Source organism: Heteronotia binoei, chromosome 6 (assembly GCF_032191835.1).
Source record: "Heteronotia binoei isolate CCM8104 ecotype False Entrance Well chromosome 6, APGP_CSIRO_Hbin_v1, whole genome shotgun sequence".
Lineage (NCBI taxonomy): Eukaryota > Metazoa > Chordata > Lepidosauria > Squamata > Gekkonidae > Heteronotia > Heteronotia binoei.
In genome coordinates this window covers 150,434,285-150,461,607 of record NC_083228.1, presented here as the reverse complement: position 1 = coordinate 150,461,607, position 27,323 = coordinate 150,434,285, and the positions used below count along the sequence as shown (strand labels likewise).

The 27,323-nt window shown below is 51.2% G+C and overlaps 1 protein-coding gene across 4 annotated transcripts in view; it reads right to left on the bottom strand.

The window, feature by feature from the left end:
• The window catches only part of DLG1 (discs large MAGUK scaffold protein 1), a 123,990-nt gene that overhangs the window by 21,600 nt on the left and 75,067 nt on the right, over positions 1–27,323 (bottom strand). For 3 of the 4 annotated variants that reach the window (XM_060242878.1, XM_060242877.1, XM_060242879.1), the window contains exons 6-12: positions 26,637–26,687; positions 23,806–23,930; positions 18,690–18,859; positions 18,182–18,318; positions 13,903–14,047; positions 11,088–11,214; positions 1,115–1,271 (exon numbers count right to left, since the gene is read on the bottom strand). In XM_060242878.1, the coding sequence (XP_060098861.1) occupies positions 1,115–1,271; positions 11,088–11,214; positions 13,903–14,047; positions 18,182–18,318; positions 18,690–18,859; positions 23,806–23,930; positions 26,637–26,687 (912 nt within the window). Of the gene's footprint in view, positions 1–1,114; positions 1,272–11,087; positions 11,215–13,902; positions 14,048–18,181; positions 18,322–18,689; positions 18,860–23,805; positions 23,931–26,636; positions 26,688–27,323 lie in introns of all 4 variants that reach the window. The other variant, XM_060242880.1, reaches the window with a different exon arrangement.

Sequence of the window (27,323 nt, the reverse complement as noted above, 5' to 3'; positions counted from 1 at the left end):
GCATTGAAAAGGAGTCCCCTTTAATCCCCCCCCCGTGCCTTCTGCAAGCCACGTCATGAGTGAACTCTGACCCCCCACCCCAGAACAGTTGGTCAGAACAGTTCTTCTGAGAGCTTCCACCCCTACCCCACACTGCCTCCAGGCCTCACCAGGCATTACGTCCCTTTACATGCCTCCCCCCCGCCTCCCCTGGGAACAACAGAGGAGAGGGACTCCTTCATCTAGGGACTCCCTGGCCTCATTCTTTTGAAACTTTGCGGGGGGGGGGGGGTGAAGAGAGGCACCAGCAACTATGCTGCAAATCTGGTGCCTGTGCCTCAAAAAACAGCCCCCCTCCCAAGAGCCCCAGATGCCCCCGGATCAATTATCCATTGATTATAACGGCCCCCATAGGGTATAATGGAGCTGGGGGGGAAATCAGCAATCCCAAATAATTCCCAAATCCCAACACCATACGAATATTGGGATTCAGGGTTATCAGGAAATGCCAATATTTTTCAGGTTCACTGGGGAGCTGCAACTCCAGTGGGCCCTGACTATTCTAAGAAGAGGAGACACCCCTTGCCCTTCCCTTCCTCTCCCCACAACAGACACTCTGCGAGGGAGGTGAGAGAGCTTGTGACTGACCCAAGGTCACACCAGCAGCTGCATGTGGAGGAGAGGGGAATCAAACCCGGTTCTGCCAGGTTAGAGTCTGCACCCTTAACCACTACCCCAAACTGGCTCCAAGATGGAGGGGGGAGTAGGACAGTGAAGTAGCAGAAGCTCAAAGCTATGTAGGGTTGTGCGGATCAAAACCGGCATCCTGAATTGTGAGCAGAAAAGGAAGCACAGAATCTGTGGCCATCATGATGGTGCTGCTGTCTTTTGACAGGCCAAAGTTTCCACTGGAGACTCAAGAAACCTGCCCTCCAACCCCACTGCATTATGGCTCCCTGGCTTGAACAATGACACAAACACCAGGTGCAAACCTGAAAGAAGAGGTGGTTAGTTATTTCAAACACCCTCTGCACTTCTACATCCACTGGCATCAGGCGTTATCAAGCCTGCAGCCACGCTGGCCACATTCTGCCCATGTTACTCAAGGGACCAGCAGCCAGTTCAAGCACTGTACCGAAATTATGCGGTCGCCTTTCCGGAGCTCGCCACTGAGATCTGCAGGTCCTCCGGCGAGGATGAAAGAGACAAAAATCCCTTCTCCGTCTTCCCCCCCCACAATATTGAAGCCAAGCCCCGTGGATCCTCGATGCAGCACCACCTTCCGGGGGTCCCTGAAAGACAGACAGACAGACAGAAGCCACCGCTTTGCACGTTAAGCTTTGCTTCACCATCATCTGACCTCCAGCAGCCCAGTCCTCCCGCTGCTTCTTTCCCAGTCTGAGACCAGATCAGCGAAGGACAGCAGAATGTGCCACCAGGCAAGAGAGACAGAGCGCTGTCAGCCAGCACAGTCCCCTTCCCTCCCTCCCTCCCTCTGCTGCTTGCATTTCCTGCCCCAGCCCCAGGCCCCTGCGGGAGTCCTCCTCTGCTCGCAGGCAGCCAGGCAAAACCCCAGCTTGGTCTGGCACTGCTCACCTGGAGCTTCTCTTGGGGGGACACTTTCTGCTGCTTTGACATCATCCTCATTAACACAGCAAGGCAGGGGCCCCGTTTTCCACAGGCCGCCTCCCAGTTTTGTATCCCTGCTGCCCAACAGCCGAACCCTCCGCTCCTGGCCCAATCCCTTTCCCTTGAGAATGTTCCAGGCCCGCTCAGTCTGTGACATTCAGAAGCGCAGTGGATGTGGGGCAGCAATGGAAGACCCTCCTGGCTGAAGCTGTCCGGAAAGCCAAACCTTCTCTACTAAAGTGGGCAGGTGTCATGATCCTGGCTGGGCTGAACACTCAGCCTCCCCCCCTTTGCCACTCAGGTGCCTTCCATGGACTTCACCTCCACTAGCCGGAGCTCCAGCAGCCAGGCACACCGGAGGGAGGGAGGGAGGGGCCTCTCTCTTCCAGTATTTATTCTCTCCGTCTCACTGAGACACAAGGCAGATTACAAAATACAAAAACCAATTCAAGCAAGCAGCACAGGCAGGAGGACTGGGGTGCAGCAGTCTCTATGAAGGAACAGGTTCAGGACTGCTGGACTCTAGCCTACCACTGGAGGCTCAAGCTGCCCCCCACGCCTCCCCCCCTCGCCCCGTGGCATGAAGCACCTTTTTATCGGCTTTGACAGTCATGCTCCTAGACCTAGCCAGGCCTACAGGCTCCAGGGAAGCCTGTGTCAGAGTAGCTAGAGGGCCTACATTTCCCAGGATCCCTTCTGTCCCTCTGATTGGGGGGGCAGCAGTTTTAGAGGGGGAAAACTTGCCCAGTGGAGACCAGAGGGGTGGGACCTGGAAGGAAGAAAACAAAAGGCCCCAGCTAGAGAGGGGGAAGTGTTCTTTCTGAAAAGGCTGGGCTGGAGAGAAGGCTGCAGCCAGGAGGGTTCCTTCATCCAAGAGGGGTGAGCCAATTGGAATTAGAGAAAGGGAACATATCGTCAGTCACACCAGAGCTTTTTGTTTTGATTTGTACCACTTTTACTGTTTCCATGCTCACTATTGCACAAGTTACAACCTACTAGTTTGTTCTTGAGCACTTACAATAAACTTATTGTTATGTTGCCTGGGTCTGCACGCCTCTTTGGCCCCAGAGAAAAGGCCCCTGCTGGGAAGGAAGACAGGGGTGGGGTGGGTGCTCCGGGCCCCCTCAGACAGATCCGTGCCGGGGGGGGGCAGCAGAGCCCTCCCTGGTCCCCTGCTTGTGAAAGACAGACAGACAGACACACCAGCTAGAAGCACTCCTTAAAAGCATGCTCTGGCCACAGGAGGAAATGCTCTGGCCAAATCCAGGTTACATTACTATAATACGCCTTTGAAAACTGTCCAGAAAATTCAGAAGGTCCAAAATGCAGCAGTCGTGCCATTGCTGAGGGCTGGGAAGAGGGATCGTGGCACCCCTGTGCGGAAAGAGCTGCACTGGGAGCCCAGCTATTTCGGGTGCCATCCAAAGTGCTGGTTCTTAACTATAAGAGCCGGGATTCCATATTTCTATAAATGTGGTTATTAACATTGTTGTGTTATATTGTTAGCATTGTTTTATATTGTCATTATTTTAATGGTAAGTCACCTTGAGCAGGATTCTGAAGAGGCAGCAGAGAAATATTCCAAATAAATCAAACGAGCGGATTGGAGGCTGGAGGAGTCTCTGGACCGCCTTCCTCCCGTGCCCCCAGCTGCCAGTGGAGCTCCTCCTCCCAAGCCCCGCTGCTCTCTGGCTTCCCAGCAGAAGTGAGAGTAGATTTCCCAGTGGTGGCACAGGGCCTCTGGACTGCCCTCCCCCTGGCACCCTGGGCCTGTGTTCTGCCCTTCTCTTGGAGCCATGCCCAGCACCTCCTTTATTCTGCTGGTGGCTTCCAGGCAGCAGCAGGGCTTCCCATTCCACACCCCACTTGGCCAGTCAGCTTCAACCCTGATGGGCCTTAACCAGAGAGAGCTGAAGGGACTGCAGATTGGACTACATCTGCGATATGTTAGATTAAGGGTGTTGGGACGGTGCCGGCTGGATAGGAGGAAAAACTCTTGCCAGTGGAATCCGCTCCAGAGGGAGGTAGTGAGCGCCCCCCACCCCTCGCTGGCTGGACAGACACTTGCCCGGAGTGCTCTAGGCTGATCCTGCACTGAGCAGGGGGTTGGACCAGATGGCCTTTATGAACCCTTCCAACTCTGGGATTGTATGAATTTGAGTGGACTTTGGAGGAGGGTGGAAGACAGGAGGGCCTGGCATGACTTGGTCCACGGGGTCGCAAAGAGTCGGATTTGACTGTGCTACTAACAACAAAACATAATGTTCTTGCTTTAAGCTCCACTTGCAGCTTCTGGAATAGCCTTGGGTTAGCCATAGTTATTGCAGGAGTTGTCCTTGAAAGGGCAGCTGCTGTGAGAGCCCTCTCAGCCCCACCCACCTCACAGGGTGTCTGTGGGGGAGGGAGAAGATATAGGCGATGGTGAGCCGTTCTGAGTCTCTGATTCAGAGAGAAGGGCGGGGTATAAATCTGCCCCCACCTCACAGGGTGTCTGTTGTGGGGGGAGAAGATAGAGGAGATTGTGAGCCGGTCGGAATCTCTGATTCAGGGAGAAGGGCGGGGTATAATTCTGCCCCCACCTCACAGGGTGTCTGTTGTGGGGGGAGAAGATAGAGGAGATTCTGAGCCGCTCTGAGTCTCTGATTCAGGGAGAAGGGCGGGGTATGAATCTGCCCCCACCTCACAGGGTGTCTGTTGAGGGGGGAGAAGATAGAGGAGATTGTGAGCCGCTCTGAGTCTCTGATTCAGGGAGAAGGGCGGGGTATGAATCTGCCCCCACCTCACAGGGTGTCTGTTGTGGGGGGAGAAGACAGAGGAGATTGTAGGCTGCTCTGAGTCTCTGATTCAGAGAGAAGGGTGGGGTATGAATCTGCCCCCACCTCACAGGGTGTCTGTTGTGGGGGGAGAAGACAGAGGAGATTGTAGGCGGCTCTGAGTCTCTGATTCAGGGAGAAGGGCGGGGTATGAATCTGCCCCCACCTCACAGGGTGTCTGTTGTGGGGGGAGAAGATAGAGGAGATTGTGAGCCGCTCTGAGTCTCTGATTCAGGGAGAAGGGCGGGGTATAAATCTGCCCCCACCTCACAGGGTGTCTGTTGTGGGGGGAGAAGATAGAGGAGATTGTGAGCCACTCTGAGTCTCCGATTCAGAGAGAAGGGCGGGGTATAAATCTGCCCCCACCTCACAGGGTGCCTGTTGTGGGGGGAGAAGACAGAGGAGATTGTAAGATGGTCTGAGTCTCTGATTCAGAGAGAAGGGCGGGGTATAAATCTGCCCCCACCTCACAGGGTGTCTGTTGTGGGGGGAGAAGATAGAGGAGATTGTGAGCCGCTCTGAGTCTCTGATTCAGGGAGAAGGGCGGGGTATGAATCTGCCCCCACCTCACAGGGTGTCTGTTGTGGGGGGAAAAGATAGAGGAGATTGTGAGCCGCTCTGAGTCTCTGATTCAGGGAGAAGGACGGGGTATAATTCTGCCCCCACCTCACAGGGTGTCTGTTGTGGGGGGAGAAGATAGAGGAGATTGTGAGCCGCTCTGAGTCTCTGATTCAGGGAGAAGGGCGGGGTATGAATCTGCCCCCACCTCACAGGGTGTCTGTTGTGGGGGGAGAAGACAGAGGAGATTGTAGGCTGCTCTGAGTCTCTGATTCAGAGAGAAGGGCGGGGTATGAATCTGCCCCCACCTCACAGGGTGTCTGTTGTGGGGGGAGAAGACAGAGGAGATTGTAAGCTGCTCTGAGTCTCTGATTCAGAGAGAAGGGCGGGGTATAAATCTGCAGTCTTCTTCTTCTTTAAAAGGAATGAGCTCAAAGATGCCAGGAAGGGGCCTCATAGCCTGTAAACAGCACAGTTTGATGGCCTCTACAATCCATGTGGAGAGCCTCTGAGAGGAGACCTTATGTTCTGTTGACGGGCTAGAGTAGGTGACAAACAGACAATTAGTCAAATAAAAGTCCTTTGTCCTACGGAGACAGAAAAACAAAGCTCATTTCATGTCCAGTGGGCGTAGAGCTCTTTCCTCAGGGGTCTCAGCAGAGGGTCAGGCTGTAGGAAGCATCGTCTCAGAATGGAGATGCTATTCCAAAACCACTTTGGGAGAAACTTAAGACCAGGAGCAAGGACTGTGCCTTGGTCGTGGAAGCAAAGATACAGTGAGTGGGTCAGACACAGAGCGGCAAGCTCACTGATCCATCTGGTGGAAGTGATCGCAACGAGAAAGGCAGTCTTCCACAACAAGAGATGCAATGAGAAGAAGCCCCAGCTTCAAATGGTCGCCTCATCAGGCTCTGGAGGGTGTAAATCCCAAGCCGGGGCAAGGTGTTGAACCGGAGGCTAGAGATGCAGAAGCCCTTGAAGGAACCCTTTAGATTCTGGGAGAGAAAAAAACTGGGATGTCTGTTGATCTGTACATAACGAGTGGCGATGGCTGCCAGGTAGACCCTTGATGGAAGAGTGGTAAAGACCTTTACCACCAAGTGTAGAAGGGAGGCAAAGATAGTTGGAAGGCCAACCTGTGCCAGAGACACCCTGCAAAAATTCTAACAAAAATTGTGGCAGGGAGTGAGGCACTGCTCACAGCTCCTGGTCTCTGAAGAAGGGACTTGCAGGGACCTCCCTGAGCTTTCAAGGTGCTCCTGGGCTCTTTTCTCCTGCTACAGCCAGCCAGCCAGACTAGCGCAACTGCCCCGCTAGATCTTGCAAAGCATCTGTTCAGCATCTTCAGGAAGATGAGCGGAAATGGGAGAGTGGTGGCGCAGTCTCACACACGCCAAACACCTGGACTCCTTTGGGGACAAGGCAGCAGATGTCTGTGCTTCTGAGCCCCTCTCCTCCCACTGGCCTCTCTTCCTCTGTCAGCAGGAGCAGCGTGGGGAACCCGCTGACCTCCCCCGCCCCGCCCCTGCCCCGGCAGCGGTGTCTCCATAATGATCGAGGTGACGGTGGGGGAATTAAAGAGAGATTAATCCCCACACATAGCCACACACTGTACGTGGTTCAGGTCTGTGATACTTTTAGATGTGGGGAGTGCTGAAGCTGGTTTCAGCCAATGATCCTTAGAAAGTCTGAGCAGGCAGGATGCATGGGCAGAGAAGGGAGGTGCTGAAGGTGAGCTGGGGAGTGGAGGCAATTCTGAAGCAGCTCCTGGCTGTGAGCTTATTTCCCCGGGCCCTTTCCTCCCTCCCTCCTCTTCTGCGGAGTCCTCCCTGCCGCTGAGCCCTGGCTGGTCCGTGACCCTCAGGACACCGCAGTGGGAACAATCCCACCAAGTGGGATCATGCTGATGGCTTTCCCAGCAGGAAACTGGACAATCAGGAATCTGCAGCAGCCCTTGGTGGGAATCCCTCAGCTGAGAGCAAAGGCTCCTGGAGGGCGATCTAGACTGGAAACAGTGGCCGAGGGACTGAGGAGGAATCACAGCCCAGAGATGAGGCCCCAAAATCTGAAGAGGTGGGCCTAGAAGAATAGGGCCAGCAGGCTGACAGAACCAAAGGACAGGGCATCCTTCTGGCACAAAAAGGTCCAAGTACTTGAGATCTGGCAGGGGAATCCACTGAGGTGGGCCCTCCAAGTTGGTGGAACCCCAGAAGGCTGCATCCACAGACAGCGCACCAGAGGACATCTTTGGGGGGAGCGGTTGGCCCTCAGTACAGAGTGAGAAGAAGGTAGCCAAGCGATGAAGCAAGGGCACGTAGCGGTCTCTGGCTAGAGAAAAGACAGAACTCGGTCCCTCCTGGAGGCAGCCTTGGAAAGTATTTTTGAGCCTGAGTCCATAAGAGACGGCCTCTGTTGCCACGTGAGGTGGGGGAGCCTGCAGACTAGCAGCTGCTTCTGCCGCCTCCTTGCAAGGCTCTTCGCTGCCACGGACAATGGCCACAAGAATGCATTCTGTATTGCATTTGATTTGCCACAGTAGTTAAAATACTGTTAAAATCACCTATTACAACACAGTTTATAGCGGCTAAACGTAAAAACTGTGTTGTAATAGGTGATTTTAACTACCCGCAGATTGATTGGGTCAATATGTGTTCTGGTCGAGAGAAAGAGATGGAGTTTCTTGATGCTCTCAATGACTGTGCTATGGAGCAGATGGTCTCAGAACCTACCAGGGGTGGGGCGATCCTGGATTTGGTCCTAAGTAATGCCCAAGACTTGGTGAGAGATGTAAAAGTGATTGCGCCGCTTGGGAGCAGTGACCATAATGTTATTGATTTCACCGTTTGTATAAATAGGGAGTTGTCCAAAAAGACCACCACAACCACGTTTAACTTTAAAAGGGGTAAATACACTGAGATGAGGAGGCATGTGAGGAAGAAACTGAAAGGAAAGGTACATACGGTCAAAACCCTTGAGAAAGCTTGGACGCTATTTAAAACTATAATCCTAGAAGCTCAGATAAAATACATACCACAAGTTAGGAAAGGCACAAACAGGCATAAGAAAAGGCCTGCGTGGTTAACAAATAAAGTAATGGAAGCTGTAAAAGGTAAGAAGGACTCCTTTAAGCGGTGGAAAACCAGTCCAAGTGAGATTAGTAAAAGGGAACACAGGCTGTGGCAAATCAAATGCAAGACTGTGATCAGGCAGGCAAAAAGGGACTATGAGGAGCATATTGCAAAAAACATAAAGACCAACAATAAAACTTTCTTCAAATATATTAGAAGTAGGAAACCAGCCAGGGAGGCAGTGGGGCCCTTGGATGACCATGGGGTAAAAGGATTACTGAAGGAGGATAGGGAAATGGCTGAAAAGCTAAATGAATTTTTTGCCTCCGTCTTCACTGTAGAAGACGAGAACTTTTTGCCCGCCCCAGAACCACTAATTTTGGAAGGGGTGTTGAAAGACCTGAGTCAGATTGAGGTGACAAATGAGGAGGTCCTACAACTGATAGACAAATTAAAAACTAATAAGTCACCGGGTCCGGATGGCATACATCCGAGAGTTCTGAAGGAACTCAAAGTTGAACTTGTGGATCTTCTAACAAAAATCTGTAATCTTTCATTGAAATCTGCCTCCATTCCTGAGGACTGGAAGGTAGCAAATGTCACCCCCATCTTTAAAAAAGGTTCCAGAGGAGATCCGGGAAACTACAGGCCAGTCAGTCTGACTTCAATACCGGGAAAGTTGGTAGAAACCATTATCAAGGACAGAATGAGTAGGCACATTGATGAACACGGGTTATTGAGGAAGACTCAGCATGGGTTCTGCAAGGGAAGATCTTGCCTCACTAACCTGTTGCATTTCTTTGAGGGGGTGAACAAACATGTGGACAAAGGAGACCCGATAGATGTTGTTTACCTTGACTTCCAGAAAGCTTTTGATAAAGTTCCTCATCAAAGGCTCCTTAGAAAGCTTGAGAATCATGGAGTAAAAGGACAGGTCCTCTTGTGGATCAAAAACTGGCTGAGTAATAGGAAGCAGAGAGTGAGTATAAATGGGCAGTCTTCGCAGTGGAGGACGGTAAGCAGTGGGGTGCCGCAGGGCTCGGTACTGGGTCCCATGCTTTTTAACTTGTTCATAAATGATTTAGAGTTCGGAGTGAGCAGTGAAGTGGCCAAGTTTGCGGATGACACTAAATTGTTCAGGGTGGTGAGAACCAGAGAGGATTGTGAGGAACTCCAAAGGGATCTGTTGAGGCTGGGTGAGTGGGCGTCAACGTGGCAGATGCGGTTCAATGTGGCCAAGTGCAAAGTAATGCACATTGGGGCTAAGAATCCCAGCTACAAATACAAGTTGATGGGGTGTGAACTGGCAGAGACTGATCAAGAGAGAGATCTTGGGGTCATGATAGATAACTCACTGAAAGTGTCAAGACAGTGTGCGTTTGCAATAAAAAAGGCCAATGCCATGCTGGGAATTATTAGGAAGGGAATTGAAAACAAATCAGCCAGTATCATAATGCCCCTGTATAAATCGATGGTGCGGTCTCATTTGGAGTACTGTGTGCAGTTCTGGTCGCCGCACCTCAAAAAGGATATTATAGCTTTAGAGAAGGTGCAGAGAAGGGCAACTAGAATGATTAAAGGGCTGGAGCACTTTCCCTATGAAGAAAGGTTGAAACACTTGGGACTCTTTAGCTTGGAGAAACGTCGACTGCGGGGTGACATGATAGAGGTTTACAAGATAATGCATGGAATGGAGAAAGTAGAGAAAGAAGTACTTTTCTCCCTTTCTCACAATACAAGAACTCGTGGGCATTCGATGAAATTGCTGAGCAGACAGGTTAAGACGGATAAAAGGAAGTACTTCTTCACCCAAAGGGTGATTAACATGTGGAATTCACTGCCACAGGAGGTGGTGGCGGCCACAAGTATAGCCACCTTCAAGAGGGGTTTAGATAAAAATATGGAGCACAGGTCCATCAGTGGCTATTAGCCACAGTGTATGGAGCACAGGTCCATCAGTGGCTATTAGCCACAGTGTATGGAGCACAGGTCCATCAGTGGCTATTAGCCACAGTGTATGTGTGTATATAACATTTTTTGCCACTGTGTGACACAGAGTGTTGGACTTGATGGGCCGTTGGCCTGATCCAACATGGCTTCTCTTATGTTCTTATGTTCTTATGCTCCACCCCAGCAGAGAAGACGACAGCCGCAGCCACCCAAGGGAAGGGAGTTTTCTTCCTTCCATGCTGATGGAGCAGAACTTAAATAACAGTCTCTTGCCACTGCTGAGAGAAGAGGCTAATGCCCAGCACTGTTCCCTCTAAGCTGAGTTAGTGTGAGCCAGCTCACAGTTTTTTAGCCTCTGGCTCACACATTTTTGTCTTAGCTCAGGAAAAATGGCCCCAGAGCAAACTAACTGATGCAGGAGCTCACAAAGCAGAACCTTTGCCCACAGGACTCCACAGCTTAGAGGGAACACTGATGCCAAGTCCTTACAGCCATGCACAGCTCAGGACACTTAGGGAGAAGGACAGCCATTCTGTTTGCTTTTGATGAAGAGAGCTTCACCCCTTGGAAAATGCTGCTGGCCTTTAAGATTGCCGGCAAGGGGAGCAGATCAGTCTACAGCAAGGCCAGCCAGCCAGCCACGGGGCCCAACAGATCAACGGTGCAAAGTGAGCTCACTGGCACACTCTGATGTTATGCTGCCTGCCCGGACTCCTGCTTCATTTGGCTGCTACAGACCATTATGGCCACCCATCCTGGATTCAGCTGGAGGAAGGAGGCTCAGTGGGGGGGCCCGGTCCTGCCAAGATGATGGAAGAGGCACAGCGTCTCAGGGCAGTCCCTGGGAAGGGCTGAGGCTCCACGGCAGAGCCCCTGGGCAGCTGCTCCCAGGAGACAAGACAGGCCCAGGGAAGAAGGCAGCACAAAGTGTTGGTGAGTATGCCAGGCCTGCTCTGCCATGGAATTCCCAGCCCCTCCGCCTCACGCTCCCATGAGCCTTAACAGAATGAAGTGGCTGCAGAGGGAAGAAGAGCAGTCACAGCTAACTGAGCGCTCCCCGCCCCCCCCCGGGGGCACTGCGGCTCCCTACCTGGTGATCTCATCATCTCCAAGCATCCCCTTGGGAACGGGGGAGTATCTTCCGGGGGATGCAGGCGAGAGGGACTCTCCGAGGTAGGCTGATGGGCTGATATGGTTGTCAACAGGCGGAAGATACGCTGGGAAGCAGAGAAGAAGAGACCAGTCAGCCGGAGGACGGCCTGATGGGCACAGGACATACGTTTGTCTTCCCACTTCACCCCAGAGTGAAGACAGGCAAGGGCAGGCAGCCCTGCCCTCTCCCCCAGACTGCTCTCAGGGGATGGCACCTGAAGGTTTTGGCCACTGTGCAACACACAGAGAGTGTGGACCCGAGGGGCCCTTGGCCTGATCCAACAGGGCTTCTCTTATGTTCTTATATAGAGCAAAGGTCCATCAGTGGCTATTAGCTGGAATTCTCTGTCTGGGGCGTGATGCTCTGTATTCTGGGTGCTTGGGGGAGCCACAGTGGGAGGGCTTCTAGTGTCCTGGCCCCACTGATGGCACCTGGGGGTTTCGGCCACTGTGTGACACACAGAGAGCACTGGACTGGATGGGCCCTTGGCCTGATCCAACAGGGCTTCTCTTATGTTCTTCTGTGACTCAGAGTGTTGGACTGGATGGGCCATTGGCCTGATCCAACATGGCTTCTCTTATGTTCTTATGTGACACAGAGTGTTGGACTGGAGGGGCCACTGGCCTGATCCAACATGGCTTCTCTTATGTTCTTATGTGACACAGAGTGTTGGACTGGAGGGGCCACTGGCCTGATCCAGCAGGGCTTCTCTTATGTTCTTATGTGACACAGAGTGTTGGACTGGATGGGCCATTGGCCTGATCCAACAGGGCTTCTCTTATGTTCTTATGTGACACAGAGTGTTAGACTGGAGGGGCCACTGGCCTGATCCAGCAGGGCTTCTCTTATGTTCTTATGTGACACAGAGTGTTGGACTGGATGGGCCATTGGCCTGATCCAACAGGGCTTCTCTTATGTTCTTATGTGACACAGAGTGTCAGACTGGATGGGCCATTGGCTTGATCCAACATGGCTTCTCTTATGTTCTTATGTGACACAGTGTTGGACTGGATGGGCCCTTGGCCTGATCCAACAGGGCTTCTCTTATGTTCTTATGATGTATTCCTTCACCAGAAGCACTGCTTGCTCAGGAGATACTGACTCCAATAATACTGCACTGTGCTTTTAAAATATAAATAGCAATAGTGGTAGCAGCAGTGACAGCACTGCTACCAGAATATTAAGCTAAATATAGTAGCAGCTTTGTTACTGAATCATTTGGAGGTCCTACTCCAGTGTCCTACTCTTGTAACTTACTCTTGGATATTATTACTGATATAATCTTCCATATAATGGGGGGGGGGCCCTGCGAGGAACAGGGGAGCTGCTACTCTGGCTGATGAAGCAGAACATTCAGACGGATTTCCTCCGTCCCCAGAAATCCCCCCGTTTCAGTTATGGATCTCAGCGCTTTCATCTTTCCCTTCCCAATCCCATCATCCTTACAGAGAATGCTCTGGCCTCTGTGAAGAAACAAGCTGAACCAGTGGAGCCACACTTCAGTTTGCCAAAAAAAAAAAGGCCTCGACATTTAGGATCCTAGTGTTGGAAGGGACCTCCAGGGTCATCTAGTCCAACCCGCTGCACAATGCAGGAACTTCACAAATACCTCCCCTCCATGCACATACATACACCCCCAGTGGAGAAGACTGCAGATTTATACCCCGCCCTTCTCTCTGAATCAGAGACCCAGAGCGGCTCACAATCTCCTCTATCTTCTCCCCCCACAAAAGACACTCTGTGAGGTGAGTGGGACTGAGAGAGCTCTGACAGAAGCTGCCCTTTCAAGGACAACCTCTGCCAGAGCTATGGCTGACCCAAGGCCATTCCAGCAGCTGCAAGTGGCGGAGTGGGGAATCAAGCCCGGTTCTCCCAGATAAGAGACCAGGCACTTAACCACTACACCAAGCTGGCTCTCCTGTTCTATTCCCCAAAGATGGCAAAACCCCTCTCCAGGATCGCTGGCCAAAGGGGCACCAGGGCTGGGGAACCCTGATCCAGCTGACAGGCTTAGTCTTACGGGCATCCCTCTGGCAGGGTCTTCCTCCTTCTAGAACCAGAGGAGGCCCAGGTTGAAAGCATTTCTATTCCCGGGGGAGGGAGACCAGAAAAGCCGCTGTCCCTTTTAGGCGTGGAAGGGGAGGGGGGGAGAGTGGGACCCTATGACGGACAGCGTCCTTTTGACACATGCAGCCATGTGAACGACCTCCCAGTGGGGAGGGGAGACTAGATGCTCAGGATCGGCAAGTCTCAAGCAGGCTTCCGTGTTTCAGTTTTTTCCTGGGTCTGTATCTGAGTCCCACAAAAGGTATTCCCCCAAGAGCTGGGTCTGCAGTGATCAAGTGGCCTTTGATTCCTACCCCACAGGCGCTTCTGCTGCCTCACGCTGCAAACGTGGCCCCATTTGTGCAATTCCTTCTGGCTGCCCAAACAGAGAGGAGTCAAGGAGCAGGAGGCGGGTGGGCGGGTGGAGTGGAGAGTCACCAGGGACTTGGCTCTCCCTCCCCACAAGGCAGCCAGCCTCTGGGTGGGGCTGCATCTCTCTGGCTTCCTCGAGGGTGGGGTGGCCTGCTGAGGGTCTGGGGCAGAAGGGGCACATCCCCACTCCCATCCACGGCTGCTTTGGGGGGAACAGATCAAAAGAGTTCCCACACACAAAGTGGTGAGAGCAACAGTGGACGTAAACGCATTGTGTCAGTTCCTTTCCCAGAGGTGTTACATATGCAAAATCATAAAAACAAATGAAACTTACAGTTGGTGACGTCTGGAGGAGTGTAAGTATCGTTGATGAACATGCTGGTGGGTTTTGCTACTTTCAGGTAAACACAGTCCGAGGTGTTCTTTAAGGCCGCCACTGCTTCTTCGTGGGTGACTTCTTCTAAACAAACGGTGTTGACCTGGGGGGGGGAGGGGGAGGGAAGGAGGGAGAGAGCCGAAGTCACAGGGAAGCAGAAGACTGCAGCTCGCTGCTGGTCATGTTTATTAAGGGGGAAACTGGCAAGGGACACGGTGGAGCCTGTCCATGCCAAAGGCATGAAAAGATTGCTAAGGGAAGATGGGGAGACAGCAGAAAAATGAAATATTTCTTCTGTGGGTGTTTTTACTGTGGAAAAGTTAACTGTGGGGCAATTACTTATCCCAGAGCTGCTGTCTCTGGAAAGGTGTCAGTAACACTAAAAGACAACTTTGTCCTGGCCTTATAGAACTGACTTCTACTTGTGTAATTACAATTTCTGCACAGTTTGTGATACGTCTAATACCTTTTTATTTCTGCTTTGCTTTTCTAGCTTTCATAGTTCTTGTCCTACTGCATTGTGTCACATCGGCAGGGGACCAGGAAGCTCCTTCTACCGGCTGCCACCCCTCTGCTAAAGGTCTGTCTGGGAGGGCCCAGAGTACCCATCCAACCCCTCTGTCTTCCTTCTGAGCAAAGCATCTTCAAATTGTGACCAACGAGATGTGAGGACCCAGGCAGTATAAGAACAGCAAGTTTACTGTTAAGTGCTTAATAGCCGATTTGGTGTAAGTGGTTAAGTGCGTGGACTCTTATCTGGGAGAACCGAGTTTGATTCCCCACGCCTCTACTTGCACCTGCCGGAGTGGCCTTGGGTCAGCCCTGGCTTTGGCTGAGGAGCACACAGATGGCCCTGCCTGCCCTCAGTTTGGCCACTACCTTATTTATTTATTTATATTTTATTTTATTTATATTTACATTTATATCCCGCCCTCCCCGCCTAGGCGGCTCAGGGCGGCTAACAACATTTCACATTTTAACAAGGATAAAACTTTAAAATTTAACAATTAAAGAAATTAAAAATAAAAACCAGTTAATTAAGTTAAAATATTTAAAATACATAATTCATTACATAGAATAAATCTGGCAGCAGTAAACTTGTTTGGCGCTGGTTCTGCCAGTTTAGATGGTTCCATAATCGTATAGTAGATGGCGGCTCCTTATTCTTAGCAACTCAGCAGATATCAGCATAGGCTTGCCTAAAAAGAACAGTCTTGCAGGCCCCGCGGAACTGGTCAAGGTTCCGCAGGGCCCGCACTTCCTCCGGGAGCTGATTCCACAGTACAGGAGCCGCGGCTGAGAAGGCCCGAGTTCTGATATTTTGAAGTTTGACCTCTCTCGGCCCAGGGATAGTCAATTTATTTTTGCCCATCGACCTCAGTGCCCTCTGGGGTTCATATGGGGAGAGACGGTCCCTTAGGTAGGCTGGTCCTCGGCCATATAGGGCTTTAAAGGTAATAACCAACACTTTGTACTGGACTCGGTAGGTAATTGGCAGCCAGTGCAGTTCGCGCAGTCCCGGCCGTATGTGCTCCCATTTTGGGAGCCCCAATAATAGCCTGGCCGACGCGTTCTGCACCAGCTGCAGCTTCCGAGTCCGGCACAGAGGTAGCCCCAAGTAGAGGGCATTACAGTAGTCCAGTCTTGAGGTGACCGTTGCATGGATCACTGTTGCGAGGTCGCGACGCTCCAGGAAGGGGGCCAACTGCCTTGCCCGCTTCAGATGGAAGAATGCTGACTTGGCAGTGGCTGCTATCTGGGCCTCCATTGACAATGAAGGCTCCAGTAAAATGCCCAAACTCTTTACCTGGCGCGCGGGTTTCAATAGCGCGCCGTCGAAGGTTGGGAGAGCTATTTCCCCTCCTAGAGCGCCGCGATCCACGCAAAGGACCTCTGTCTTCGCTGGATTCAACTTCAGCCCACTCAACCTGAGCCACGTCGCTACAGCCTGTAAAGCCCGATCCAGATTCCCCGGGGCGGAGTCGGGCCGGCCGTCCATTAGCAGATAGAGCTGGGTGTCATCAGCATATTGATGGCAACCCAGCCCAAACCTCCGGGCAATCTGGGCAAGGGGGCGCATATAAATGTTAAATAACATTGGGGAGAGAACTGCCCCCTGAGGCACCCCACAATCAAGTGTGCGCCTCTGGGATCGCTCCCCCCCAATAGCCACCCTTTGTCCCCGACCGGAGAGGAAGGAGGAAAGCCATTGCAAGGCCAACCCCCCAACCCCTATGTCGGCGAGGCGGCACTTTAGCAACTGATGGTCGACTGTATCAAATGCCGCCGACAGGTCTAGTAGCATCAGTACCGCAGTGCCGCCCCGATCCAGATGTCGCTGGAGGTCATCTACCAAGGCGACCAGCACCGTCTCCGTCCCATGGCCCGGTCGGAACCCAGACTGGCACGGGTCAAGGATGGAAGCGTCATCTAGGAACCTCTGAAGCTGCAACGCCACTGCCCTCTCAATGATTTTACCTAAAAATGGTAAATTGGACACCGGCCGGTAATTCGCCAATTCGGCCGGGTCTGCTGTACATTTTTTTAAAAGAGGGCGAACCAGCGCCTCTTTCAAGGGCGTTGGAAAGTGCCCCTCGGTGAGGGATCTATTTATGATGTCCCGTAAAGGACATCTAAGCTCCCTCTGGCAGGATTTAATCAGCCAAGAGGGGCAAGGATCCAGATCGCATGTTGTTGGGCGAGCAGCAGAGAGGATCCTATCGACTTCCTCCAGGTTGAGTGGGTCGAAATGGTCCAGCACCAAATCCGAAGACAGGCCCGGAGCCTCAATTTCGCTCACTGTATCCAAGGTGGTAGGCAGGTCTTGGCGGAGCAATGAGATTTTATCTGCAAAATATTTCGCAAATGCCTCACAGCCAATCTCCAATTCTCTAATGTTTGGTTTGCCTTGTGGCAATGTTATCAGGTCCCCAATTATTCTAAATAATTGTGCTGGGCGCGAATTTGCAGATGCAATCTTGGTTGCAAAGTAATTTGGGTAGGACTTCAATAGGAGGGAGCACATTAAATAGGTGACCATGTCAGTGCAATTGGAATGCATCCCCAAGTAGGCCATGGTCCACTGCTGCCCTGAGGGCCCCTCTGGGGGTGGCGGTGGAGGTGAAGAGGTCTGTTTCAGGAAATCCCCACACTTTGGAGATGGGGTGGAGAGAAGGATTGACAGCCGATCTCTAGGCTGTCCTCTCGCCCTGCAAGGTGTGTGGATGTTCAAGGCACCCTGTGTTTTATCTCCCGGGCCCCCCCTGCTTATTTATAAAAAATTTGGCTGTCATGTTGCCTATAGCCAGGAGAACTTGAAATCTCTTCGGGAGCGCTGGAAAAGAAGTAAGGGCAAGTCGAATAGCAGCTCTGAGTTCTAACAGACTGATGTGAAGCTATGACTCCAAGTGGGGCCGTGTGAATGCCACAGTGTGCCCCCCAACCTGATAAGGAAGAGTCCTTGAAGACTTGCGCATCATGGGAATGTGTCCCCAGAAGAGATGCGATAAGCGGATCCACCCGTTAATGGTCCTCTGAGCTGCTGCGCTGGGGATTAAGAGCCTGCTCTGTTGAGTCAACCGCAGGATTCAATGCACAGACATATGAACATCTGAAGCTGCCTTATACTGAATCAGACCCTTGGTCCAACAAAGTCAGTATTGTCTACGCAGACTGGCAGCGGCTCTCCAGGGTCTCGAGCAGAGGTTTTTCACACTATTTGCCTGGGCCCTTTTGAGTTGGAGATGCCAGTGGGGATTGAACCCGGGACCTTCTGCTTACCAAGCAGATGCTCTACCGCTGAGCCATTGTCCCTCCCAAAGACAAGCCGGTTTTGGAGGTCTCTCATAATGTCCAGCACAGGAGGGAGCTCACTGAACCCGGCAAGTTCTGAAAGTTCCTGGTGGACTGAAATCTGTTGACTAGATTTTTAATAACGAGGGCTCTGATGGCAGTTGCCCTTTGCGATGGCAGGAAGGCCTTTCCCTTGAGTGAGATAACTGTGCCCCCAATGACCTCTACAGACTGAATGGGAGAAAGGCGAGGTGCGAAGGAAGGGCGAGCCACAGATGACGTTCCCAGGCTCTGGGGGGAGCCACAGGGGGTGGGCAGGAGGAGGAAGCGGTGCTGCATCTCCTGAGCCCCTGGGACACACTCGCTGTGCTGCTCGTGTACTTTACGCCGTGCGGCTGGGAGATGATGTGCAAAGGCAACCAATGGAGAGGCAACTGCCACTCACCGCCAGAAGCTTGTCTCCGATCTGGAGTCTGCCATCCTTGTGTGCCGCACCCCCTTCAATGATCTTGGTGACGTAGATGCTGCTGTCTCCAGGGATGTGCTGATTCCCGACACCCCCAGCTATGCTGAACCCAAGACCTGCTTCCAGAAAGGAAAGACTCGTCAGCACCCCCTCTGGCAGGCAGGAAGCAGGCAGGCATCTCATGCTGCTGTTCAGCCTATCTGTGTTGTGTTAAGAATTCTCTCCCAGGACTTTGGCCTGGGAAAGGCAAAGAAGGAAGATTTCAGGGCAGGGGACAGTTTGGAAATTAAAAGCCCTGAAGAGAATGTCCCTTGACTGGCTGGAAGGCTCCCCAAGGAACACACCTGTGAGCACATGTTGCTCGCTGTTGTCTGAACACAGCTGCAGAGAATCCCAGTGTCAGGCTTTGCAAACTGCCATGGGGGGGGGGGGGATGGACAGCTGCACAATGCACAGACCACACCTGCTCCAGCCGGCTGCCACAAACCTTTGGGGCCTTTCACAAGCTTTATCTCCACAATTTTCTCTGTGACTTGCTTCCTTCTCTTGACATAAAGCCGAACCATGGAGCCGGCCTCCTTTAAAGCCTCCACTGCTTTGCTGTGTGTCACATCACGGACGTCCACCTCATTCACTCGCAGAATGCAGTCGTTCACCCTGCAGACAGGCAGCAAGGACTCCTTTTAGCAGCCTTCACAGCCATCTCATGGGACTTCATAAATGCCCTAAAAGATGTTTTGCATCTTTGTCATGAGAATGCTGCCAAACCCCCTCTAGTCACCTGAGCTCCCTTCTCATCCCCTTGAGTTCTGCAGTGCACCAGGGGGATAGTTTGCATCAGGAGCAAAGAGGATGCTGGGGAGAGATGACATCGATGGCTTCAGAGAGATGGGAGTTCCAGTTGCCGGGGGGGGGGGGGGGGGATCAGATCCTGAAGAGCATTCTGGAACCCCCTCGGGTTCCTCAGTCTCCGTGGGCGAGCACAAGGGAGAGGGGGACAGAGACACCCAGCTGGGACTTCTGGCCTTGGCCCTCCTTTATATCCATAGATCCAAGCTGGGAGAGCCGCAGGGCTGCCGCTGCGGAGGCCACGAGGTCTGATGCCTGCTGCTGAGAGGCAACACTGGAATCTCCCCAAGAACTCCAAGGCCCAGCCTGCTTCTGCCTCTCGCAGGCTCAGCAGACTGTCACGTGGGGAGCACCGATCATAAGAACATAAGAGAAGCCATGTTGGATCAGGCCAACGGCCCATCAAGTCCAACACTCTGTGTCACACAGTGGCAAAAAATGTTATATACACACATACACTGTGGCTAATAGCCACTGATGGACCTGTGCTCCATATTTTTATCTAAACCCCTCTTGAAGGTGGCTATGCTTGTGGCCGCCACCACCTCCTGTGGCAGTGAATTCCACATGTTAATCACCCTTTGGGTGAAGAAGTACTTCCTTTTATCCGTTTTAACCTTTCTGCTCAGCAATTTCATTGAATGCCTACGAGTTCTTGTATTGTGAGAAAGGGAGAAAAGTACTTCTTTCTCTACTTTCTCCATCCCATGCATTATCTTGTAAACCTCTATCATGTCACCCCGCAGTCGACGTTTCTCCAAGCTAAAGAGCCCCAAGCGTTTCAACCTGTCTTCATAGGGAAAGTGCTCCAGCCCTTTAATCATTCTAGTTGCCCTTCTCTGGACTTTCTCCAATGCTATAATATCCTTTTTGAGGTGTGGCGACCAGAACTGCACACAGTACTCCAAATGAGACCGCACCATCGATTTATACAGGGGCATTATGATACTGGCTGATTTGTTTTCAATTCCCTTCCTAATAATTCCCAGCATGGCGTTGGCCTTTTTTATTGCAGACGCACACTGTCTTGACATTTTCAGTGAGTTATCTACCACGACCCCAAGATCTCTCTCTTGGTCAGTCTCTGCCAGTTCACACCCCATCAACTTGTGTAAGACAGCCAAGCTCTCCCCAGAGACCCACACCAAGCTGACACAATCTGTGCCCGTGATCTTTGGGGCAGGGAGTGCCCCCCAGCCCTCTGCTCAGGACAGATGAAGGACCAGGAAACCTCTTTCAAGGTGACTGTTTCACCTCCCTCTCCCAGGTCTTGGGCATAAAGGCCAGGTCCTCATCTTGCACTGCACCTTTCTTTTTGGCAACACTGAGGTCTTATTGTTGATGGACCTGGCATTGCACAACATCAGTGACCGGGGGGGCGGGCGGGAGGGTATGTTTTCTTAGCCTTCTCACCAGCATGTCTCAGGATGGGACAAAGCTTGGAAGGAGACCAGTCATACTCGTCTCTTTGTTTAGATTTAAACTTAAGGTTTGGATTACAACATCCCAACTCCAGACCAAAATACCTCTTTGGGACCACTAGTAGCTTGCTCTCTCTCAGCTTCAACTGCATAACAGATAAAACATGCTGAGCAAGACCTACCAAAACTATGGAAGTCACGTCCTCCAAACTCGCTTTTCCCCAGGCAATCTTGTGCATGTTTACTTAAAGCCAGCATGGGTTTCTCAAGAACAAGTCATGTCAGACTAACCAGTTCTCTTTTTTTAAAAAAAAAAGTTACTACCTTGCTGGATCAGGGGAATGCTGTAGACATCGTTTATCTTGATTTCAGTAAGGCTTTTGATAGTTCCACATACTATCCTTGTTGACAAGTTGGTAAAATGTGGGTTGGATCTTGTTACCATTAGGGGGATCTGTAACTGGTTGACAGATTGCACCCAAAGAGTGCTTGTGAATGGTTCCTCATCCTCTTGGAGAGGAGTGACAAGTGGAGTGACTCAGGAATATGTCCTGGGACCTGTTTTGTTCAACATCTTTATAAATGATTTGGGTGAATGGAATGCTTATTAAATCTACAGAGGATACTACATTGGGAGGGGTTGCAAATACAGTCGAAGACAGATAGGATACAGGATCACAGAATGATAGAGTTGGAAGGGACCTCTAGCATCTTCTAGTCCAACCTCCTGCACAATGCAAGAAACTCACAAGCGCCTCCTCCTAAATTCACAGGATCTTCATTGCTGTCAGACGGCCATCTAGCCTCTGTTGAAAAACCTCCAAGGAAGGAGAGCCTACCACCTCCCGAGGAAGCCTGTTCCACTGAGGAACCGCTCTAATGGTCAGGAAGTTCTTCCTGATGTTGAGCCGGAAACTCTTTTAATTTAATTTCAACCCACTGGTTCTGGTCCTACCTTCCGGGGCCACAGAAAACAACTCCACACCATCCTCTATAGGACAGCCCTTCAAGTACTTGAAGATGGTGATCCTATCACCTCTCAGCTGCCTCCTCTCCAGGCTAAACATCCCCAGCTCCTTCAGCCTTTCCTCATAGGACTCGGTCTCCGGACCCCTCACCATCTTCGTCGCCCTCCTCTGGACCTCTTCCAGCTTGACTAGATCCTTCTTAAAATGTGGTGCCCAAAACTGAACACAAGACTCCAGGATGACCTTGACAGGCTTGAAAACTAGGCTGAAACCAAGACAATGAATTTTAACAGGGATAAATGTAAACATATGAAGCTGCCTTATACTGAATCAGACCCTCGGTCCATCAAAGTCAGTCTTGTCTTCTCAGACTGGCAGCGGCTCTCCAGGGTCTCAAGCTGAGGTTTTTCACACCTATTTGCCTGGACCCTTTTTAGTTGGAGATGCCAGGGGTTGAACCTGGGACCTTCTGCTTCCCAAGCAGATGCTCTACCACTGAGCCACCGTCCCTCCCCTAAAGTTCTGCATTTAGGTAGGAAAAATTCAATGTATGGTTATAGAATGGGGGAGACTTGTCTTAGCAGTAGTATGTGTGAAAAAGATCTAGGGGTCTTAGTGAAAATTGAACATGAATCAGCAGTGTGATGTGGTAGCTAAAAAGGTAGATGTGGTTTTGGGTTGTATCAACAGAAGTCTCGTGTGCAGGTCATGCAAAGTGACGGTATTGCTTTGCTTTACTCTGGTTAGACCTCACCTGGAGTATCGTGTTCAGTTTTGGGCACCACAATTTAAGAAGGATCTAGACAAGATGGAATGCTTCCAGAGGAGGGCAACAAAGATGGTGAGGGGACTGGAGACCGAGCCCTATGAAGAAAGGCTGAAGGATATGTTTAAGCCTGGAAAGGAGATGACTGAGAAGTGATATGATACCCATCTTCAAGGACTTGAAGGGCTGTCATAAAAAGGAAGGTGTGGAGTTGTTTCTATGGTCCCAGAAGGTCAGACCAAAATCAATGGTTTGAAATTAAATCATAAGAACATAAGAGAAGCCATGTTGGATCAAGCCAGTGGCCCAAACAGTCCAACACTCTGTGTCACATAAGAGAAGCTCTGTTGGATCAGGCCAATGGCCCATCCAGTCCAACACTCTGTGTCTCATAAGAACATAAGAGAAGCCATGTTGGATCAGGCCAATGGCCCATCTGGTCCAACACTCTGTGTCACATAAGAACATAAGAGAAGCCATGTTGGATCAGGCCAGTGACCCAAACAGTCCAACACTCTTTGTCACATAAGAGAAGCTCTGTTGGATCAGGCCAATGGCCCATCCAGTCCAACACTCTGTGTCTCATAAGAACATAAGAGAAGCCATGTTGGATCAGGCCAATAGCCCATCTAGTCCAACACTCTGTGTCACATAAGAACATAAGAGAAGCCATGTTGGATCAGGCCAATGGCCCATCTAGTCCAACACTCTGTGTCACATAAGAGAAGCCCTGTTGGATCAGGCCAATGGCCCATCCAGTCCAACACTCTGTGTCACATAAGAACATAAGAGAAGCCATGTTGGATCAGGCCAATGGCCCATCTAGTCCAACACTCTGTGTCACATAAGAACATAAGAGAAGCCCTGCTGGATCAGGCCAATGGCCCATCCAGTCCAACACTCTGTGTCACACTGTGGCCAAAAATTTTTTATATAACTTTTTAATCAGAAGTGCTTTCAACTAAACACGAGGAAGAACTTCCTGACCGTTAGAGTGGTTCCTCAGTGGAACAGGCTTCCTCCTTGGGAGGTGGTGGGCTCTCCTTCCTTGGAGGTTTTTAAGCAGAGTCTAGATGGCCATCCGACAGCAGTGCTAATTCTGTGAATTTAGGCAGATCATGAGAAAGAGGGTGGGACAGGTTGCATTAGTGCTTAGTTCCTGTTCACCACTTTGGGGTCAGGCAGCAATTTTATTCCAGGCCAATCTGGACAGGGATACTGCAGGGTTTTGCGGGGGGTTGTTTTGTTTTGCTATTACTGGGGATGTATGTGTGTGGCGAAGGTATTTGTGAGTTTCCTGCTTTGTGCAGGGGGGGTTGGAGTAGATGACCTGGGAGGTCCCTTCCAACTCTATGACTCTATTACATGATTTATATGAGGGTCTGTTCTTCTAAGTAAGAGACCCTACACCAATGCTTGTGTGCCTGTGGAGGATGGAAGGGAGACTCTGCTGCAGCCACACTGGCTCAGTTTGCTCGGGGTTCACATCATCAACATGGGGGGAAGAGCAACAGTGCCAGAGTTGGGGCCCCTGCAGGAGCCCGTCTTCCCAAGGCAGCAGCTGAAGCTGGCTAGAGGTGGAGCCGAGGTCCAACGTACCGCAACCTTCCATCCTGCGCTGCTGCACCCCCTGCGATTATCTTTGTAATGAATACACTGGAGTCGTCCCCAATGTGTGGGTTGTCAGTTCCTCCTGCAATGCTAAAGCCAAGGCCTGAATTGCCCTGTAAAAGAAACACGTCAGCTGGAGAAAGAAACCGCTTGATTTCCAACCATCCATATCGCCAGCGGCACACCAAGCAGCTGCAAAAATTATACTGGGAAATAAAACAGGCCCTCTAAGGACAGAACACTCCCAAACGCACAGAATCCCTCCCATCTGGCCTTGTCATCGAGAGAAACGGGACAACCCAATCTGTGTACATTTTATGTTGGAAATGGTCATCTTCTTCTCTTCTGGAGCCACAATCCAGACTCACAACAGCCCCCTAGAGAGAAAGACACTGGGGCACCACATCCCCAGACACTAAAGCCAGACTTATTTATGTACACAGGTGCTTAGACCACCCCCACCCCACCCCAGCAGCAGGGCTCAGGGCAGATTACAATAAAGATACACCAAGAAATTTAAACAGTGAAAACCTGGTTACACAACATTCAAACCTACACAAACATCAGCTAATACCAACTCAGAGATGAAACGGAAGCAGCAGCCTAGCCACCCAAGTTGAGTGAAGCATGGAGCCTGCATGAGAATAAAAATCTCTCTAGGAAAAATGGAGCCCAAATTAAGCACATGAGATGTTCTGGCAAAGACACAAAGGCCCCCAGTACTCTTGCCCTGCAAAGCCAGAGGTCACAACCACTTACAACCTTTAGGCTTTTACTTACTGAATTGCCATCTATTTAAAACATTAGACTAAAGGTGGAGTTCAGAGGCATCCAAGGTATCCGTTTCCGTCTGTACACACCCTTCCGCAGACACAATGAAATGGAAGAAAACCATTCAAACTTTTGGACAGAGGCTGAGCAGCAAATTAGCATATCACATGACAAAGACATTTTGAGACAACACGGCAAGCCAAGTACACAGGGCCAACAGCTGTATGGATCCAGTTAAAGGTTTGAAGCAATAAATATGTCAAAATAGGAGATAAGCATGTATGAGAATCTTTTCTAATTGTGGGAAAGTTAACTCGAGGTTGACTCAGCCTTCCATCCTTCCAAGGTCGGTAAAATGAGTTCCCAGCTTGCTGGGGGGAAAGCGTAGATGACTGGGGAAGGCAATGGCAAACCACCCCGTAAAAAGTCTGCCATGAAAACATTGTGAAAACAACGTCACGCCAGAGTCGGAAATGACTGGTGCTTGCACGGGGGACCTTTCCCTTTCCTAACTGAGATTCCTTTACGATGCCCCATCCTATCTTCCCTTGAGCGTGAAGATAACAAACAGCATTTCTTCCCTTTTAGTTGGGGTTGGGTGCAGTAGATTTCAAGGTTCATTGTATTACTTTACAATCACTATATGTTGTTCTAAATATGATTCCAATATGTTGTTCTTGAGAGTTGTTATGTCAAACATTGTTTTCCCTTTTCCATACAGCTGCTGACCCTGCACACGGGGCTTGCTGTCTCAAAAGGTCCACCTCAAGTGAGATGCTCATCTGCTTCTCTGCCCTGTCTATAAGTGTGGATGGTTTTCTTCCGTTCCATTGTGTCTGTGGAAGGGTGCGTGCACGCAAAAACTCATAGCTTGGATGGAACTTTGTTGGTCTTTGGTCTCTTTGTTGGTCACTGGACTCTTAACGTTATTCTGTAACATGGCTACCCACCTGGAGCTATTTAAAACATTGTTATGCCACCTTCTCACTATAAACTTGGGGCCTCCAAGGTTTTAAACAATAAAACAGAAGGACAGAAGAGGACAAAGCGAATCTCCTCGGACAGGGAAGCCCATTGTTTTGGGGTCATGGCCTTTGGGGTCCTTTTCCTGGCCTGGGAGGGAGGAGGGCCTCCAAAGAGCTCAGTGCAGCTCGTAAAGGAGCAGGGCTGCAAAGGGCTTTAAGGGTCAATACTTGTATACCCTGAATTGGGACTGGAAGCAAACTGGCAGCCAGCATAAATCGCCCAAACTGGAGGAACAGGATCCCCACGGCCCGCTCCAGTCCACCTTCTGGCTTCAGCATTCTGTGCTGACTGTAGCTTCTGAGAAGCGCTCTGATCTAGATGTTTTCAGGGCGTGACCCACAGTGGCCAGAGCTTCTCTGCCCTAAAAAAGCCACCACTGGCTCATAAGCCAAAGCTGGTGAAAAGCACTCATGGTGGCCACTGCTGCCAGTGGCTTATCCAGCAGGCAGGCAGCCCGCTTCCAACCCATCAGCGGCCAATCGAGGCCCTGCAGCTTCCAACACCTTCAGTGGCAGCTTCTGAATCCCCCTTGGATTTCTGCCTGCCCTGGAGGGCTCTCCCATGTGAACGACAGCTGAGCCAGCCAGCACTTCCCCCTACAATCCGCTCAGAGTCTGCCACCTGGCGAGTGTCTTTCTTCCCCTTACTATTCAGAGGGGGTGCCACAGATATCCCTTAGGCCAAAAACCCTGCCAGAAAAATACAAAGGAGGCCAGCATCCTCCCTCCCAGAAATGAGGCTGAAGCTGAGCAGCAGCCACTGCCTGAAGGAGGAGGAAGCTGATGGAGGAGCCAAGAGCTGAACCCTTGAGAAGGGCCAGATGGGAGTCAGCGAGGGACCAAGTGGCTCTCCCCTGAGAAGTGGCCCAAGCGCCCAAGGCAGAGGGAGGGAGGGAGGGCCCACAGCAGAAAGGCTGAGCAGCAGCAGCTGATGAAAAGCCAGAGGAGAGAAAAAGAAGCTGGTCCCTCCATGTCCTTATTACTCCAAGCAACCCGAAAAAGCTTGTCAGAGGAAATATTTACCCGTTCCAGAGTAACTTCTTCATATTCGTACTCTGCATCGGTGCCATTGACCTGAAGAGATACAAAGCCCTCGTCACACCTTTGCCAGCTCCTCAGGGATCCCCCTGCCAGGACCCAGCAAGAGGCAGAGAAGCCGCCCAGTGGTGGGAGAGGGCCCCGCTTCACTCATGTGCCACAAGAGGCCTTTGGGCTTCACCCAGCCACCAGTCCTTCCTGCAGAGCTGCTGTGCCCAGTGGGGCAGGCCTCTGAAGCCCTCCAGCAGCACTGGGGCTCCCTAGCAGCTGCCAGAACACTGAAATGGGCCACGCTTCACTCACACACCTTTGGAAGGAAAACAGTGAAGCCACAGAACCCAAAGGAATTTGTATGTCTTGGAGACAGCCACCTCCAGAGCAGGTAGGAGGCCTACAAAATCCTGGCTCTGCACCAGATTGCTTTTTAAACATCAGCATGATATTTATGAGGTTTCACTCCGCTGGAAAAACACCCAATTTCAGCAGCAGCACCGCATGCTTTTGTTAGGAACTGCTTTTGGAACCCACTGTTGTATACAATCCAGACTGAAGACCTTGTGAGTTGTCCTCTGGGCTTCTTAAACTGCTCAGCCACCTCACCCCCTCTGCAGTCAGCACAGAATGGTAGTTGGAGAGACTGGGGACTACGAAGCCAAGCCCAAACACTACATG